We start from the raw sequence: 18,233 nt of genomic DNA, 5'->3' as shown, positions 1-18,233 counted from the left end.
TTAAACAGTGCCACATAAAATAGGATAATAATAAATTCAATATTTCAGAAATTATATTAAAAAATGACTATAATTAATACTTAACAGTAAAAATAAACTAAATGATAAATTATTTTTAAATTGACTAAGTAAAAATTTAACAATAATATTTAGTGTAATAATCAAGTTTAAGTAAATGAAGAAAATATTATATTAGAAGAGGTGTGTGATTCTATATCGGACTCACTTTAAAGTTTATTGTTTAGCTTTCTTTGCCCCAACTTGGGTGTACTAGAATATACTAATGAGTAGATAGCACTTTTTTATATTTCCGCTCGTGGGAATATTTTTTTCCTTATAAATAAAGTCAGCACATGTTAAATATGCTTCAGATGGTTAATATATGGCACGTTTTTTTCAGTCGACATATAAAATGAGCTTTCTAACATCATCTTGCCAAATATAGTGGGCCCGGTGCCATCAAAATCACCAGGTGATTTCATCCCATCTCATACTACAGGTAAAGTTTCAATCTTTCAATATTGATAGAATCGAATTCAAAATTTAAGATCTAATAAATTAAAGTGTTTTTGCTATTACATACTCCAAAATAGTCAAAAAAAAAAAAAACACCAAAAAAAATTATATTTGAATTTATGATCAAAACTAAATTGTTTGACTTTAGAAATTCAGATGTACTATGCACATAATTGAGATAGATAAAGTATTTATACTGGATGTTAAAGAATTCAAGTTCAACTGAATTATGAGGTTCTGTTCGTCTCTAAAAATGGAGAGGCAATTACAAGAACAAAACATTACTCGCCTTAATACCTCATGATTTTTACATTTCATTCGACTTTAATGATTTTTGTCAAACAACATACTGCACAACCTGAAAATGAATAGATTTGCAACTAATATTTTTTTTTCTAGGTACTATAGAGCCCAGATTTGATTTTTAAAAATTACAACAGGGCAAAAGCACCTTAATATACTAACTTCTTATTTATTTATTTAATTTTTTTTCAATTCGAGTAACTGAAGCTTAATTTCTTTTAATATTGTTGGACTCGACTTTTTTTAGTAACGGGAAGCTTAAAAGCTGTGAACATTCCCGCCAGAATCAGAAGAGTCGCCATTGAAATTCATCATGGTCAACCAATCTTGAATTTCATTGTCACCCATCAACTGATCCCAAATTTCATTTCCAAAATCCGAATTATTATTCGCTGTCTGCGATTGCTGAGGCTCTTCTGGTAATTGTTGTGGTGAAGAAGATAAAGTGCTCTGTTGTTCTTGAGTGTCAACAGTATAATCTGCAAATGAAAAATTCAATTTAGCTCGTGGACCCCTGAATTCAATGGCGGCTTTGTCATAAGCTCTAGCTGCTTCTTCTGCCGTAGTGAAAGTTCCCAGCCAAACACGTGCAGCTTTTCGAGGATCACGAATTTCTGCTGCCCATTTCCCCCATGGCCTCTGTCTCACTCCTCTGTAATTCTTCTTCTTTTTCTTTGCGATCGCGACTGTAGTAGTACTACTACCCTTCTTCTTATTATCAGCAATAGGAGCAGCCACAGCAGCGGGCGCAGAAGAAGAAGAAGAAGAAAATGTGGTACCAAAAATGTCGCAGCCTAAACAACCTTGAATTCTGCAAAATTGACAAGGTTCTTGTTCTGCAGGGACACCCAATACTTGTTCGAAACTCGTGGACATACTAGTAGAAGGCGAAGATGAGGAAGTAACAGTCGTGGTGGTGGTTGTAGTGGTGGCAGTAGAATAATTGTATGGCGAAAAGACATTGAATTCTTGATTGTTTTGCACTGGAATATTACCATTGATGACATTTTTCAGAGTTGCAACCATAACAGAGTACTCTTCATCTCCAGTAAGCCTTGGTTGCTGCTGCTGAAATTGATTGTTATTTTGGAGGGAATTCGAATTCAAATTCGAAGTCGGTCTAAATCTCTTATTTAACCAATGCATAGTTGAAATTTTTGGTCTTTTAAGTTTCAGATAGTTATTTTATTTTTCTAGTTGAATTGAGAGTTGAGTTGTGAGGTAAGGTCAAAGGGGAAGCAGTGGTTTATATACCGCGGAAGATGACAGCTCATACACTTATAATACACGGAATAAGAATTTTTAGAGCTTAGTAAAAATTGATTCAGTTATTCCGGTGATGTATTTGATGACACCATTTTGTGGGGGAGCGTTCACACGCTACTTTTTCGCCTGGACCGCCTTATCAGTTATGTTTGCGCTAAAAGATAATTTTGGGGTCCATTCCCCACTTAAATAACGCCATTTTTTCTCCCTCTAATTTTTTAGGCCATTTAAGAAGTGTACGTATAAATTAATAGTGGATACATGAGGTGGGACGTTTTAGTAGCATGATGTAAATATAGGTGTAAGTTTCGTATATATTTAATTTTATTACTAAAAAAATAAGAAAAAATATTCTATAAATAAATTCAAAATAGTTAAAGATCATTTTTAAAATGAAATTATCATCCACTCCATTATCGATCTCCATATCTATTAATCTTCCCCATTGATCTTTTTAAGCCCTGTGCTTAATTTTTGTGGACATTACCTAAATTATGATTGGGACTGTTGATTTGGGTAGGGGTTGAAAAATTAAAATTATATCTGAACATGCAATTTCAATTAAAGTTGTATTTTTTATGATAAATATGAAAATTAAATTTCACAAATTTAGAATTTTAAATTAAAACTTTTATTCAAACTATATATAAATACACACTAATTTTCAAATCTAACTTCAATTTTTTAATTTGAATGCATACCAAAAAAACGGTTGGGTGTCAAGTTGGTGATTTTTTTGGAAGAGTTGTGACTTTTTTGATGTGTTGTACTTTTCTGAAGAATTGTGACTTTTCGAAAAGATTGTGACTTTTTCGAATGGTATGACTTCTCGAAAAGTTGTGACTTTTTTAAACGGTTGTGATTTTTCCAAAAGTTCGTGACTTTTTTGAAAGTTTGCGACTTTTCCAAAGAGTTGTGATATTCCTCCGATATTGCACAATAAGCACTTGTTCATACTACATTTTGTTGTCTATAAATAGAGGGGTTTCCTCTCATTTCTTAACAATGATTTTTCTAAACTTCTTACTATTATAGAGAAACAAATTCTAGTTTACTTTACTGTCGTTGAATGGTTAGCTGACACCATAATTTTAGATATTGATACATCGATGAGTAAAATTCTACTATCCTAAAAGGACACATGTCAGTAACCTCAAGTACTTAAGGGCAAAATTTTTGTTAAGGGATACATCATGCATTTTATGGACTTAATTTACTAATTTTAATATTCTAATTTTAAAAATATACTTTAAACTTTGTTATTTTCTATGAATTTCTCCAAAATTATTATTCTAAATATCTTAATAATACAGATTAACCAACAAAAAATCCTAAAGAAGTTAGTAAAACAACTTCAGCATTATGCACATGTTACAATTTTCTCTTTTTTTTTTCTCCTCCTTTCATCCATCTCTTTCTTAGAATAAAATAAATTATAAACACACAATTAAATTTGACAAGGAATAAAATATATATTTTGTAAAAAATTAAAGACCCATTTATGTAACGTGATTTCTTTTTAGTCATTTTTAAATTTTTTGAAATAAATGGTAAAAGTGCAGCATCTAGCTAAAGCGCAAATTCGTAATCCAACATGTCTAATCATACAGTATTAGTCTGTTAATTCATCATTAACAAAATGAATAAATACTTGTGTTATTTTTTCGAATAAGAAAACTGTTAATTCAGGGCTGTAAATGACCAAATATCTAAAAGAGATCCGCGTTTCACTTAGCAGATATACTAACACAAGCCAATAATAACTTAATTAACTCGGTTGATTACTTAATTTGATTCCTAATGTTCCAACATTATTTTAAGAACTCCACCAATTCATAGTCACATCTTAATTCGATCTATGATTTTATTATTAGCCCATTTGAACATGCGATAAAAATCATGATATGAAATTGATATTTTGTTTGAATATGTAATTTGTTTCTTAAACAGTATCCCCCTTCCCCAATAAATATAAAAATCTCATAAATTACGAAATATTTATAAAATTTCTCCAATTCTTATAAGTTGAGTAAAAAAAAACACCAATAAACTCTTGCTATTGTGAAAAAAGAAAGAGGCAGTACAAATGATACTTTTCTTTTTTGTCCTAATTGCCGATTCGTTTGTTGTACAATTGATATTGATGACAAGAGATAAAGCTCTTCATTCCTTTTTTCTTTTTAGTCGTTTAAAAGATTTTTTTTCTTTTTAGCAATTTTTTAAATTCAACATTCTGTGCCATATGTTTAAGAGTCTATTTGGTCATTTGGATTGACTTAAAAATTGGTCAAATATATTTTAAAATTATTTTTAGCTTTTGAAAATGTTTGATAAGATTAAAAATTACTTAAAATAAGTTTAAAACAACTTTAATTTAATAAAGTTAAAATTTAAAAAATAGGTCTCCCTACTTTTTATTTTTTGACTTAAACGTCATTCAAGTTTGACTTTTAAAATAAATAAATAAATAAATAAATAAAAGCCACTTTTTTTAAAACCAATCAAAACAAACTCTAAGTTCATATTCCATGAGTATATTCTTAATTTAAAATCATAATATTTTTTAATAGTATTTATCAAATCAAATTCAAAAAAATAAATTAAAACAGAGAAAATATCTGTTTTATGGAGCCATGTTGATTAGACGTTTCATGGAATCACAAGGTTGTAATTTTGTGGGCACCAAACGCCCCAACAACGTGAGATTTTTGAGGTTTAATTTTCACTTATTATATACTCCGCACACTCTATATTTTAGCAATAAGTGCTCTTAATATATAGTGTGCTGCACCTTAGGTCGGCAACTAAAGACTCAAGATTCCCCCTTCCAAGTCAAGATATAATAATAGCATGATTAGATATAAAGGCTCAAATTAACCATCAACTTAATTATTGGCTATGAATCATTCTTCAATTAAATAATACAGTAAGTAATTGTGGGGTTGTCTTTATATTTTTCCCGTTATTATGTGTGTCATAAAAAAAAAATCATTTTAATTTTGGTGAGATGATTTATAGTCATAAAAATATCTATGACTTGTTTTAAATTATAAGTTTCAAAAGGTTTTTGATTTATTATTAAACTATGTTGCTAGTCTAAATACCTAGAACCGAGGGAGTAGTTTGATTTCTTTCCTGTTTTTTGTTTTCTCATTTGATGTCCATTATCCATTTTCAACTAAATCGGATTCACGTCAAAAAGTGTTATATTTAGGTAAAACACTTTCTAATAAAATCGATTTCATATCAAATGAGATCAGAACTCAAAATCTTTGATTGAGGATGAAGTACTGCTCCAGTACTACTCCACCATAACTCTAATTGGAGTATAATTAATCTCTTTCTAACTAAGGGGATGCCTATATTAATGGCAGAACCAAAAAATTCTAATAGGAGTATTATGTGGAGTCACACATGGGTGGGATAAGGGGTCATTCATTTCTTTATATATTCTTGGACAGTTCTTTCTTTTAAGCTAGCTTTTCATATTGATCTAACTAGGGCTAAGGTCCATTTCTTTATCGCTGTAGTAAATGATTTATCTCAATTCATTATTTTCGAGTCCTAAATTATACACGCTTCATATGTTCAAGCTTGAATGTGTGGGTGGTGTTGGAGTATCCCACATAGATGATTAAATGGTCATTGGTTTCCTTACAGAGTCTTAGACAATCATTTTTTATATTTAGGTAACTTTTTAAATTGAGTTAAACTTAAAATTCATTTCTTCGATCGTATTAAAAAAAATTACACTGAGAATTTTTCTTATATAAAGGGGCCATTCAACATGCAAGTTATAGCTCAGCCCCTGATCTATACGGATGAATTCAAGATGTTTTAACAATCATGTTTGTAGGTTACTAGGTATATCTTACTTAGGTGACATATATAGCACAAAAGTTATAAGACAAATAACAAGATATATTATGGATAAATGTGAACTTATATCCACAAATAAATAATAAATGGATTTGAAGCACATGGTGCTATAGTTTAATTAGGACAAAAAAAGATATGGATAAATGTGGATTTATATCCACACAAATAGATTTGAAGCCTTTTTGTTGTTAGCTTCTATCTCTATATGTGATATTTTTTGTCTCAATTTATACGACTTATTCTTCTTTTTAATCAGTATAAAAAAGTAACATTTTTCTATATTCACTTTAATTTTAAAATACTTATTTTATAATTAATGAAATAATTTTTAACCACATAAATATTTATCATTTTAGACAATAAATTTTAAAAGTCTTTTTTTTCCCTTAAATTTCGTGTTAAGTAAAATAACTCATAAAAATTAAACAATGATAAGTTTCATTTTGATTTGACTCAAAAAAGTTCACTTTATTCAAACAATGACAATTTTCCTTTTTTTTTTCTTTTTCTTTCTAAAACAAAGGTCGGTATATGCAGTTTCCTCATGTGACTCAATAAATAGTAATAGCACTAATTAAGTAGTTATCCTCATGACTCATATATGCATTATAAAATGGAGGAAAAAAACAAAGGTCTTGTCTTGAAATTGGCATCTATAAAGTCATAAATTATTGAAATTATTATTCATAGAAAAGCAATGAGTACAATAAACAAATATATATGTTATTATTAATGTGAATATAACAAACAAATTTTACAGTTGAAGAATATATAGTTTCAAAAATAAAAGAAATTGGAGTATACTCGCATTTGACACTGGCCTGAGTGGAAGACTACCAAATTATAAACTATATATCTCAGTTAATTTCGCTATAATTATAAGATACAAATTTATTTGAAAGTAATACACCAATTAATATGAATAATATGGTGAAATATTTATATGAATTATTATTATTTCTTAAAAAACATATGATATCTAGTAAAGAATGTGTCAAATAAAGATTCAAGTAAAATAAAACAGATGGAACACAAGAATAATTTGTCAACTAACATTAAATTTTCATAAAAAAGGCATGAGACCACAATTGACAAAAGTAACATAGACATTGCTATAAATGACAATTGACAAAAGTATTAAAGAAATAAATATTGTTTGACTTTTTATTGTTAGTGTGGCCACGTACTTCACGCTAAAAAGGTCTCTTATGGCTACATACGGCTTCAAGCTTCTAATTTTAGTAAAAATTGACTCAGTCATCTATTAACTTTCAAAAATATTCTTCCCTGTCCCTAATTATTTGTCAATTTCTCTTTTTATAGTTATCCTTAATTACTTGTTCATTTTGACAAATAAAGAAAAGATAATTTTTTAATATATTATACCCTCAATTAAATGACTAATTATCCATTTCATAATTAATAGGGATAAAATGATAAACTCACTATCTCATTAATTGTTTTCTTAATATGTGTGACAATTCAAAAGCGAACAAGTAATTAGGGACGGAGGAAATAGCAAGTAGTAAAAGTATTTGACTTGCAAAACATTGACCATTATGTTAATTTATTTATTTATAAATTACTGACTTATTCTTTGATTTTATATATAGAAAGGTTAAATAGGAAAGTAGACTTTTCCCCAACCAATTTAGAAATAGGTTTGTTTATTAATTTTGGCTTAGGCCAGTACTTGTTTATTATTAATTTGTTTTAATTAATAAAATGGCCTATACGGCTAAAATATTGTTTTTTTTATTTTTAAAAAAGGACTTATTCTTTGATTAAGTTAATTAATTTCATTTTAATATAAACATCCAACTTTTTCACACGAAATGATTAGCCTGCACATTTTTCCTTTAACTGATCACAATATACCATAAGTTGATTGAGTTGTCATCCATGGACCATGAGACTACATATATGATGTGGCTTGTGATAGACCATTTTTTTTCCTCAATCTTAAAATATCTTACTTTTTTTAAATCCCATACCTCACTTATGAACTACACTGGATATATTGTTATTGGTTGTATAATTATGTTCAATTTCTTAAAAAGAAAAGAAAAAACTCACATGTATGTTATACAAATACAATGAGGATTCAACTCTTTGAAAAGTTAATTTTATCAACGATTTTCGACTCAATTATGTATAAATACAAGCTAAACTTTAACTCTTGTCATTATAATTCAAATAAACTTTGACACGCCTCAACTATTTCATTAAGTACTTATTATATCTCACCATCATATGTATGATCTGGAAGGGAAGGAATCACGATAACGTTTTTAATTAGTTTTTTCTTCTTCTTCTTCTGTATAGAGCCATTTCTTTAACTAATTGATAGTTATTAGGATGAATCAGGGAGAGATATGAAATCTCTATGATTTTCTTCCATTCTTGGAACTGTCACATGCACCCTTACACCTTGTTTTGTATTGTATTGTGTTATATTGTTAGTTTAAATACAATGTTTGTTGAAATTATGTTGTATCATATTGTTTAAATTCATTGTTATGTAACAGTGAAATGTAACGACCAATTTGGTATGTGATCGCATCGTTACCTTAATATTTTCTTCTCATTTTGTCTTTATTTATTATATAATAATCCTATTTCATCTTTTATCCTACATTTTCATAATAGTTCTACCCCGTACCCTACTTTTCTTGTAGATTTATCATTCAAATTATGAAGGTGTGAATTATGTAACGATACAATCAATCAAGCATTGTATTTATTAAGACAATACAGTACAATATAACACAATACAATACATTATGAAACAATACGTAACAACTATCCAAACAAAGTGTTAGTGCTTTTCTTTCAGTGTTTGATGTGTAAACTGTAAAGTATTCTACTACTGTTAGGACAGCCAATTCTTTCGACAAATCTATCGACTGTAATTTCTTTCGCCAGACCTTCCACATAGGTCTCTGCAAATTATTTTGGAAAACTATAATGTTAGCTGCCTAGCAAAATGATACATTTTTCTCACAAAATATAGTATACATATATTATTTTCATAATATACGTACTATTAAACGATAGATATACAGTTTTAACACAAAAATAGTGTATATTTAGCTATTTATTTTGGACCAAATATGTAATGACAGATGTAGACCAAAGTGAAGATGGTTTGCTTGAATACTTGTTTAGGGGAACAATTATACAAGGAGACACCTATTATTTTGTACACCAAAAATGTAATGACAAGTTAAACTGATAAATGTCCCCGCATCTAATGCTATCAAGATCTATTACTATAAAATGATCAAACCCAAAAAAATGTATAGTTGATTATAAAAGCGTAGAAGAAGTCAAGCTAAGTCTATTGGGGGAAAAGGATCATATGCAGAGGCAATCCTACAACTCATATGTAATATTCAAACCACGTTTCCGCTCCGCTGAAGAATCTGAGTGTAGCCTTCAATCAAATTAGTCATCATCTTCCGACTCTGAGGGTAGCCCTTCAATCAAATTAGTCATCATCTTCTGAATCTGTATTCAGAAAGAGGAAAAAACAATGCAAACAGTTCAAAGAGGATCCTGAAACCTCAAAGAAGTTGGGAAAGAGGATTCAAACCATACAAGTAGACTATGAACCATACCGCCAAAAAAAGTTGAAAGGAATTTTTTTTGGATTAAATTTTCTTTGAAATATACTAGTTTGATAAACCTGAGACAGACGGTTTAAAAGAAGATGGTGTTGGTGATTTAACTACTAAAGAATTTACAACAAAATAAAATCATAGGTCTCTAGTTTCTCTATGAGGTTCTTGATTCTATAGCTGATTGGGTGACCTTTATATCAGGCACAAATTCAACAACATAGTGTACCTGTAAATTCAAAATAACAATTCTTGATTCTATAGCTGATTGGGTGACCTTTATATCAGGCACAAATTCAACAACATAGTGTACCTGTAAATTCAAAATAACAATTCTTGATTCTATAGCTGATTGGGTGACCTTTATATCAGGCACAAATTCAACAACATAGTGTACCTGTAAATTCAAAATAACAATAAGATGCAGCTTACCAGATCTTATGTCTTCCCCAACTTGCCCTCTATTTCTCAACTGTTTCATGATCATTGAACATATGAGAATCCACCAATAAATGTGGAACACAAGCAGGGTCAAGAGCATTGTGTTAAAGAAGTAGTATATCATTGTATCATATGCCTCCGACAAATTCAAAACCTCACACAGATAATAGCTGGGAAATGAAACACATTGAACTCATTAGGAAAAACAGAAAAGGGGAACAATATCATATGAGTAGAAAATCTGTTAAGTGCCGACCTTGAGGATCTTATGATCCAAAATGGGAAGAAAACCAGCCTCAGTGCAAGCCAGGAGACGGCAAAACAACCAAATAGTACACTAGCTCCAAGCTCCTTCTCTGAATATTTAAAAACTTTGGCAGCCTCAAGAAAGACATCACTTGCATCATGTAATGCAAGAATAACTATCCCAATCCGAAAGAAGCTACATATGTCAAAACACATCAAAATTAATACAGAAACTGAAGCAGATAAAAGCTACTCCATTCTTCTAATATGCAGGCAGCATTTGGAATTTTGCATTTGCTAATTTGTTTCCTAGAGTGTAAGCGAAATTACACTGGGTTAGAGACCATCCAAAATTCATATGACTCTGACAAGGTTTTTGACAGATAAGATCTGCCATTGAATCAAGTAAATGTATTGGATGGCATACAACAGGTCATCATTAATGTACTGCAGCTATGGAATGATGAACCTTTAGATGAGTTTGTGGCATGTTAGTCCAAACTAGTAAGAGAGGAGACCTATATTTAATAATGTCTTAATATTCAATATTAGGAAAGAAAATACTCTGCGCCATAATAGCAAGTTTTTCAACTAGGAGAAATAGTTCCACTGCAGGGATTATAACATAAAAGAGTCTTTCATTTAATGCCAACAAACTTGAATAAATGACTTAAAAAGATTCAAGGGAAATCATTACCCATAGAGAGTCACAAGAGATGTTATGATGTTAAGAGATCAGCAAACTTATAATTCGGAAGAGGGAAACAGCGCAGACATGGCAAGGTCCATTACAAACCAAGTATTCTAAATCTGTTATCCAGTTATCTTGAAATCAACATATGAATTCAATTTTCTTGAATGCGTTAGATGAATTCAAAATGGACCCTCAGGAATAACCATTACCAATTCCCCGCACAACTTCAACATTAATTTGGGAACTCTTTTTCTAGGTAAATAGGAGAACATTAACCTTTTAATCAACCATTGAGGCAAAAATACTAAAAATTGTATCTGCAAAACTAAGTTACAAACTAGACCAACTTGGAAAGATGGGGCAATCATTTAACTATCTTTTTATTAGTAGTAGTAACCATTTCATTGTGTTATCATTTAGATGGCGTATTAGCATCCCCACTTAGTGGGATTTCACTAGGTATGTTGTTGTTGTAGACGGCATATTAGCATCCTTATGCAGGATAAGAAGGATGGGACTGGCTAGGTCAAATTTGTCCAAAGGTTCAGGAGCTGTTTGTGCTTATACATAAATGATTCTACTACAATAAAGTGATAAAGGATCAAAATATAGAAGAAAGGGATCAGTTGAGTATCCTCATTTCACGGAAATCTTAGCCAAAAGAAAAGGTAGAAAATTGTATGACATTAAATTAAAGCATCTCAATGCAATGGCCATATCTGTTCTATTTCATTTCTCAAAGGTAGCAGAACATCACACAATTAACAAAAAAAACATGAAAATACACTTCCTCTATTTCTTAAACACAGTTTTTTAAGAACTGTGGTGTCCGGGGCCAGATTTTGCGCATCTCGACTAATTCCTATCCCTGCCACCTCCCACCACCAGCATCAGGTACCAAGTAACTCTATCCACAAAGGATAAGACAGATGGGAAGAAATCAATCAGCTTCATTGACCACTAGGCCATACCCTTGGGTGCTCTATTTCTTATACACATTACATGATCTGAATCCAATTAAGATTGATAATAGTATATGTTTTTGTATATGGATATGCAAATTAATATTATCACCATTACCGGCATCTAACTGTTCTTCCTTTGGCAATAAATGTTCAATTCTCCACTTCCCTTCTACTTTATTATTAACCTCTTCTACATCTCAAACCAGGTCTTTCAAAGTTTAAAATCTACTTCGACCTAGCATCCCTTCCTCCCCCCACCATCAACTGAAAATATAAGGAAAAGTTATCTCTCGAAATATGCCAAAGAATATATATGTTTTGTGGTTGAATGAATATGAAAATTTGACTTGTATTGCACCCCGCATAGAACCACAAAGTGTTGCTAACGTCGTACATAAATCATGTCCCCTGTTTTCATTAGGGTATTGATGCAAAAAAGACTTAAAGGTAAACCACTGGTGAAGTATACCTTACCTTAAAATATATGAGAATGAAATCAGAAAAACTGTAACTATGTGATGAGACATCATTACAGCAAAGTCTTTCCGTCGCGTTTCCCAAACAACGAGGGCAGCAATAGAATAGAGGTAGAACCCACATTGGCACATATAGATAAGCTTAATTCCAGCCCTAAAATGAGAAATGAACAAAGGATGTTAGATTTTATCAAACCCCCATGTGAATCTTTTATTAAGAGGCCTACAAAAATTAAAGTTGCAAGTATGAAATGCAATAAATGTTGTTAACCGTTCTAATGATAAATGAAAACAAAAGCAAGATTTGCATTTCTACTTGAACTTTGTTCACTCTATAAAAAATTTAGTGCATTCAAATGACTGCAACAAAGGTATGCATGTTATATCAGAAAAGAAGAGTCTTGCCTAGTCAATAATCTAGTGTCTTAAGAAGCCCTATTTCTTGTTTGCATTTTCAAAAATAAAAATAAAAATTGTTCAACTGAAATGTTGATGATATTTTTACTAGAAGTAGTGTTCCCTCAGCCAATAGCATGCTTACTGCAAAGTATGAGAATAGAAACAACTGCTTAGGCAATAAACTTTCACGAAGATTCTGAATAAAATTGGCATCGTAAAGGCATTCTGATAGAAGAAAGAAAGATACAAGGAGCTATCAAGAGACGGAGCACACATCCTTCAGGCATCCAGTGCTATTTTCTCGGGTAATGATGCACGTTCTGGTGGCACAAGGTAAAGAAAAAAGATACTATAGGTGTAGCATGAGGAAATGAAATGAAAGGAGTGGAAATAGTTGAGGACAGAAGCAGCAATGAGTAAAGAAGAAGAAGATGGAGGAGGAGGATCTGAAACACTTACTGTTAGAAGATGGAGGAGGAGGTCTTTTCTAAGGAAATTTATTGCTCCTTCTGGAAATTATTTATGTTCTTTGAGGAGTAGAGATGTCTCCCTTGGCTTGGTGACTTGACAGGTCTTAGTCTTAGTCTCAAACAAGTTGGGGTCAACAATATGAATTCTCATTGACCGTGTTACTCCATTAAAACTCATCTCATAAGAACATTATGTAAATAGAAATAAAAAGTATTAGAAGTTCTTTATATAAATTTTTTGAAACTGCTAGAAGTTATCTATATTTTCTAGATATATAAATCTCTCAAAGGCAAAACCCACTCCTAAAAAGCATAGAACCCCCTGAATGCTTGCAGATGGAACCTCGTGATTGTTAGAAAAGATACATACTGGTAACAATTAAGTAACACAGGTAGCCCTTGAATACTTGAAAATAGAACCTATCAAGTACTAGACAAAATACATACTGGTAAAAGTTAAGCAATACGGTATCAACCATGCACAAGAAGTGTTTTTGAATGGATACTCCAATGAATCAAATAATTACGACATGATTTAGTTGCTGGACGAGAATATCAAAGATGCTTATATGAAATTCATGAGATCCTCTATGGGTTAGGAACAAAGAGGTTCCCAATTTTTGTGTTGTATAACCATCAAAGGAGAAAAGATTCCCAATGCTTATATTAATTCATCGACCTTGAGAAAAGATTCTGACAGAGTGACGGTAGGATCGCAAAATAAGACTTTTTTTTTTCTTTTTCCGAAACCCTCATAAAATGCAGTACACTTAGAATAGGAGACAAGAAGATACTGCAGAACTTGAGAAATGAAACTTCCAATGTGAGGCTCAATGGTGAGAACTTAATACGGAGTAAGAAGTAAAACATACACTTCAGCTGGTTTAATCCCAACTTATGAACCTAGCAACAGATTTGCACTAACTATACTATTTTGAATTGAACCACGTATAGCTAGCAATTTTGTTGTTTCCCTCAAATAGTACAAGTAATTGTTCTTACTTGCTTACTCAATTATTTAAAGTAACCACCCAATTTTAGTTTTATACAGATATTACATGTTGACTGCCATGTGTCATATACTAGATCATAGAACAATCAGGATGTGATACTCACGTTAGTTCTTGATTTGGCCAGCCACTGAAATATCCCTTCACGTCTAGGAACCATGGCTCATGATAAGCAACTTTTAGGACACAAAACTCAATAGTGGCATAATAAGCAAATTTCCACATGGATTCAGAGCATTTAACAATTTTTCCTCTTGTAGCCTCATCGTTCCTGAGATGGGTTGTTCCCAGGTGCAGCAACAAAATGGCTAGCCTCTGGAAACAAGGTGAACAAGGAACAGAGATACGTCAGAAAGACGGAGTAAAGTAAACAACTTAAGTCATTTAACCAAATCTGTCACACAGCAGCCAGTCCATGTAAAAGTATCGGGGGAAAATTCAGTTCAACTTTCAAAAACTTTCCCTAATTTTCTATCATCTGAATTCTTCAACATCAGGAAAGTAGTAACTGAATGGTAGCTCTTTACAATGACTACTTTCAAGCAGTTAAACTTAGTGTTTGCTTAATGAGGGCAAAAGTTAGTATTATTAACGTTTAAAGGAACTAATTCATATTGCATAAAACATGTAAATCATGAAACTGGCGATAGAAGAAATAAGCTTAATCGATATACAGGAACAAGCCGATCCTAACAGAGTACACTCCACTTAACAAATACATCACAAATATTCAGCTAAAAGTTACCTCTCACAATTGCACAGAAGAAATAGTGTGGTGGTGGGGAGGCCCTGAAGGGGGAAAGCTGTCAAACACCATATTTCCAAGCAAAGGTAGCACAAAAGATTTGAATACATTGCACGATGATGATGCATTATGCAATTAATACATCACAGTATCTGTATCCGTCGTATTCTTCAATATCATATGCAATATTTAATTTATATTCATGTTTAATTGTTGCAAACAGAAAATTCATTGGTCAGTGCAAGTGAATCGGCATAATCCCATCAATAAACCCTGGAGAGGGATACATGCTGGTCTTAGTCTGCCAAGGTAGTAAAGGACTGAAGGTTATGATTCACAAAATGGAGGGGGAGCCGGGTGGATGCAGATATTTTTCCAGGGGTGCTGCAATATGCAATCTTACATTTAAATTTTCATCAATTTTTAGGACTTGACATCGGAAAGTTTATGACTAACTATAAATAAAACTCAGTTATTTAACTATTAAATGTTAAAAGTAACTCACCAAGTAATAAGTCAAAAGCACTAACCCTTATGAACAAACTAAAGCTGATATTAAGACATGGCCGATAATATATAATAACTAAAGTAGACTAACATATGGAGCGTCAGTTAATAGTTATACCTGACACAGTAGCTCAACTTTCCCCTTAAAATTGTAACCGGAAAGCAATTAAACTACGAATTGGCAAGCTGGACTGGGTGTTAGTGGAGTTGTTGACGCAGGCATTTGAATGTTTCACAACACTTTGGTCTTAAATTCTTCTTGCTCGTCTTATAAAGGGTTGAGTTAGTTGTGCAAATTACATCTTATAATGTTCTTGTAATTAAGTCAAAGACTGGTTTGTCTTCTCCACTTAAGACATGTACACCATGTATAGATCGGGTTATGTGGGCCCATTGAGTACCATCATAACTGTAAGAAAAAGTACCGGTGCCAAGGCATGTGACTCATTGCCCATAAGTTCTAACCTAAAGATGGCGGGACTAGTTAAATAATATTGGAAAAGTAGTACATCAATTGCCAGGGAAATGTTTATGTGATGAATAAATATGTCAGTGAACAGGAATTTAGAAAATTAAAATAAATAAATTAGAACTAACTTGAATTACAGATTCCAAAATAGCATGTTTGCATCTAATGAGAAACTTAAAACAGTTTCTGGATCACGAGTGACATGAATTTTACTTCAAGAAGTACAATTGATAGATAGAAGAGAGTAAACGTAGTTTACATCTCACCTAAAACATATTAATCTATGGCAATCTGCAGAAAATTCTAGATTTTTACTGGAACTACATGATGGTGTACATAGAGCAATATATGCACGAAAACGTTCCTCCATGAACCAAGTATCAGTTCTAAGAATGCCAACACCCAAATCACAGCTCAATACAACTAACATCCAAAACAAGGATGCACAATGAAATAATAAACACATTTTCAAATCTGAGGTCACAAGTCATCGCACCAAATTACCATTTTAAGATCTGATAGGACGGTATCATCTGTACAGGAGTTTCACATCAATTTCAATAGTTACAAAAATCACCTAGTCTAAAGTACTTTATAAAATCTTGAAAGTGTTGTTGTGGCAGACAACTAAAGAAGTCAAACAGCTCAAATTTTAATAAAGTTGCCTTAACTCTTACGAAGATAAATTCACCTATTAGTCTGGATGGGTTCAATTACTTACAGGTGACAAAAGTTGGAAGTTCAAGAGCTATAATTGAAGAAACCCCAATTCAGTTCAGCCGTTTAAACTTCATTGAAATAAATTACCTTACCATCACGATTCTTTTAGAAGGGCTATATCATTGGCTACTAAACAGTTGGCTCATACACATTGGGCCAGAACCTCAGAATCAAGAAAAGTACTACTGTAAATCGGATTTAATTTAAGCCAAGAAATTTTCCATCAAGATGGGATCTATAATTATTGGGCTCACATTTATATGCGTTTTCTATAAGAAGGTTGTCGTTTTTCTTGGTTGAATGTGACGTCCATTTCACCCTGCTTCTTTTTACGCAATCCACTAATTACACGAGTCAAACCAAGATTGAGTACACAATACTCAAATGTAATAAAACAAGGATAACATTTAAAATAAAATATCAGTTATCAGCACATGAATGTTTCAAGAAAAAGAAACAACAAGCTTACCCGAAAGATGAATCTGTCAAGGAACAATCTGACGATGACGAAACCAAAAGCGAAGTAAATGGCATAGAACAAATGAGAAGCGGCAGGGGCACCATTGTTCGCCCAAATCGAGTCCATTATACAGAGAATCAGAAACCTCAATTTCGAAATATCAACCAAAATAGCAGAACGTAATGAATCCACATCTAAATTCAATCAATTGTTTGAACAATAATTTGCCCTTATGCCCACCGCAGTGCCAAGTCCGATGGAGAAGGGGTCGGACTACCGGAGGGGAAAGGGGGTGAGGCTGGCGCTGGAGAGAATCAGAATTGAGAAATAGTAACGAAATAGAGGGAAACAAGAATGTTGTTTTGTGTGTGTGAAATGAAGAAAAGGCAGAATAAGAAGGGGCAATGGTGCAGATCTTGTGAATGGCGGGGTGTGGTTTAGTATATTTCTCATTAATGGTTTCCTTATGTTATTGATAACCTTTAAATATTTGGACGCCGTGCTAAGGAAGAGGTAAATTATTCATGTAAGTATTATTTAATAATAAATTTATTACTTATAAAATTTAGCTGTTGTATAACATTTATGTATTTTTTTATAACTAATTTATGTATTATTAATATATGTATAAACTATTCTTACCTTCACATTTTTAGCATCAAATGTACAATGATGCCTCCGAGCACCTTTACTTTTTATTTGATTTTATTTTTATCTATTAAATTAAGTAGAGTACTAGTCATTTGAATTTTCAATATACCATTAATAAAATAAATAATAATAATTAATACTAGTCGAACAAGTAAAAAGGAATAGAAAAATATTAAACAAATACTCTAATAGTCAAATCAAATTGCTACTTCTTATATTCTTAATTACTTGTGTATTTTTTCTTTTTTAGTACTCTCTCTGTCCTTAATTATTTGTCCATTTTTGAATTGATACATTTATTAAGAAAATAATAATTGATATAGTGAGTTTACCATTTTATCCTTATTAATTATGAAGTAGATGAATTAAAAACTTAAGATTTTCAATAGGTTCTAC

The 18,233-nt window shown here is 31.6% G+C and overlaps 2 protein-coding genes across 2 annotated transcripts; both read right to left on the bottom strand.

Moving 5' to 3' along the window:
* Positions 1-733: 733 nt before the first annotated feature.
* LOC102598046 (ethylene-responsive transcription factor ERF109-like) lies at positions 734-2,046 on the bottom strand. The gene has a single exon (XM_006346370.2). The coding sequence runs from the start codon at positions 1,963-1,965 to the stop codon at positions 1,078-1,080; it is 888 nt and encodes a 295-aa protein (XP_006346432.1). The 5' UTR covers positions 1,966-2,046; the 3' UTR covers positions 734-1,077.
* Positions 2,047-9,092: 7,046 nt separating this feature from the next.
* LOC102597726 (LAG1 longevity assurance homolog 2) lies at positions 9,093-17,664 on the bottom strand. The gene is made up of 6 exons (XM_006346369.2): positions 17,196-17,664; positions 14,392-14,600; positions 12,405-12,560; positions 10,282-10,467; positions 10,017-10,195; positions 9,093-9,474 (listed from the first exon to the last, which is right to left on the bottom strand). Exons 1-6 carry the CDS (start codon positions 17,310-17,312, stop codon positions 9,455-9,457), a joined length of 867 nt encoding a protein of 288 aa, XP_006346431.1. The 5' UTR covers positions 17,313-17,664; the 3' UTR covers positions 9,093-9,454.
* Between the last annotated feature and the right edge of the window lie 569 nt (positions 17,665-18,233).

Source organism: Solanum tuberosum, unplaced genomic scaffold, assembly GCF_000226075.1.
Source record: "Solanum tuberosum cultivar DM 1-3 516 R44 unplaced genomic scaffold, SolTub_3.0 scf00073, whole genome shotgun sequence".
Taxonomy (NCBI): domain Eukaryota; kingdom Viridiplantae; phylum Streptophyta; class Magnoliopsida; order Solanales; family Solanaceae; genus Solanum; species Solanum tuberosum.
This window is presented reverse-complemented; position numbering and strand designations above follow the sequence as displayed.

Coding starts and splice junctions, on each gene's coding strand:
- LOC102597726 (XM_006346369.2), bottom strand. CDS start 17,312: ATGGACTCGATTTGGGCGAACAATGGTGCCCCTGCCGCTTCTCATTTG. Junction 14,601..17,195: donor TTGACAGATTCATCTTTCGG/GTAAGCTTGTTG, acceptor CCTTGTTTCCAG/AGGCTAGCCATTTTGTTGCT. Junction 10,196..10,281: donor TGGATCATAAGATCCTCAAG/GTCGGCACTTAA, acceptor TTCATTTCCCAG/CTATTATCTGTGTGAGGTTT.
- LOC102598046 (XM_006346370.2), bottom strand. CDS start 1,965: ATGCATTGGTTAAATAAGAGATTTAGACCGACTTCGAATTTGAATTCG.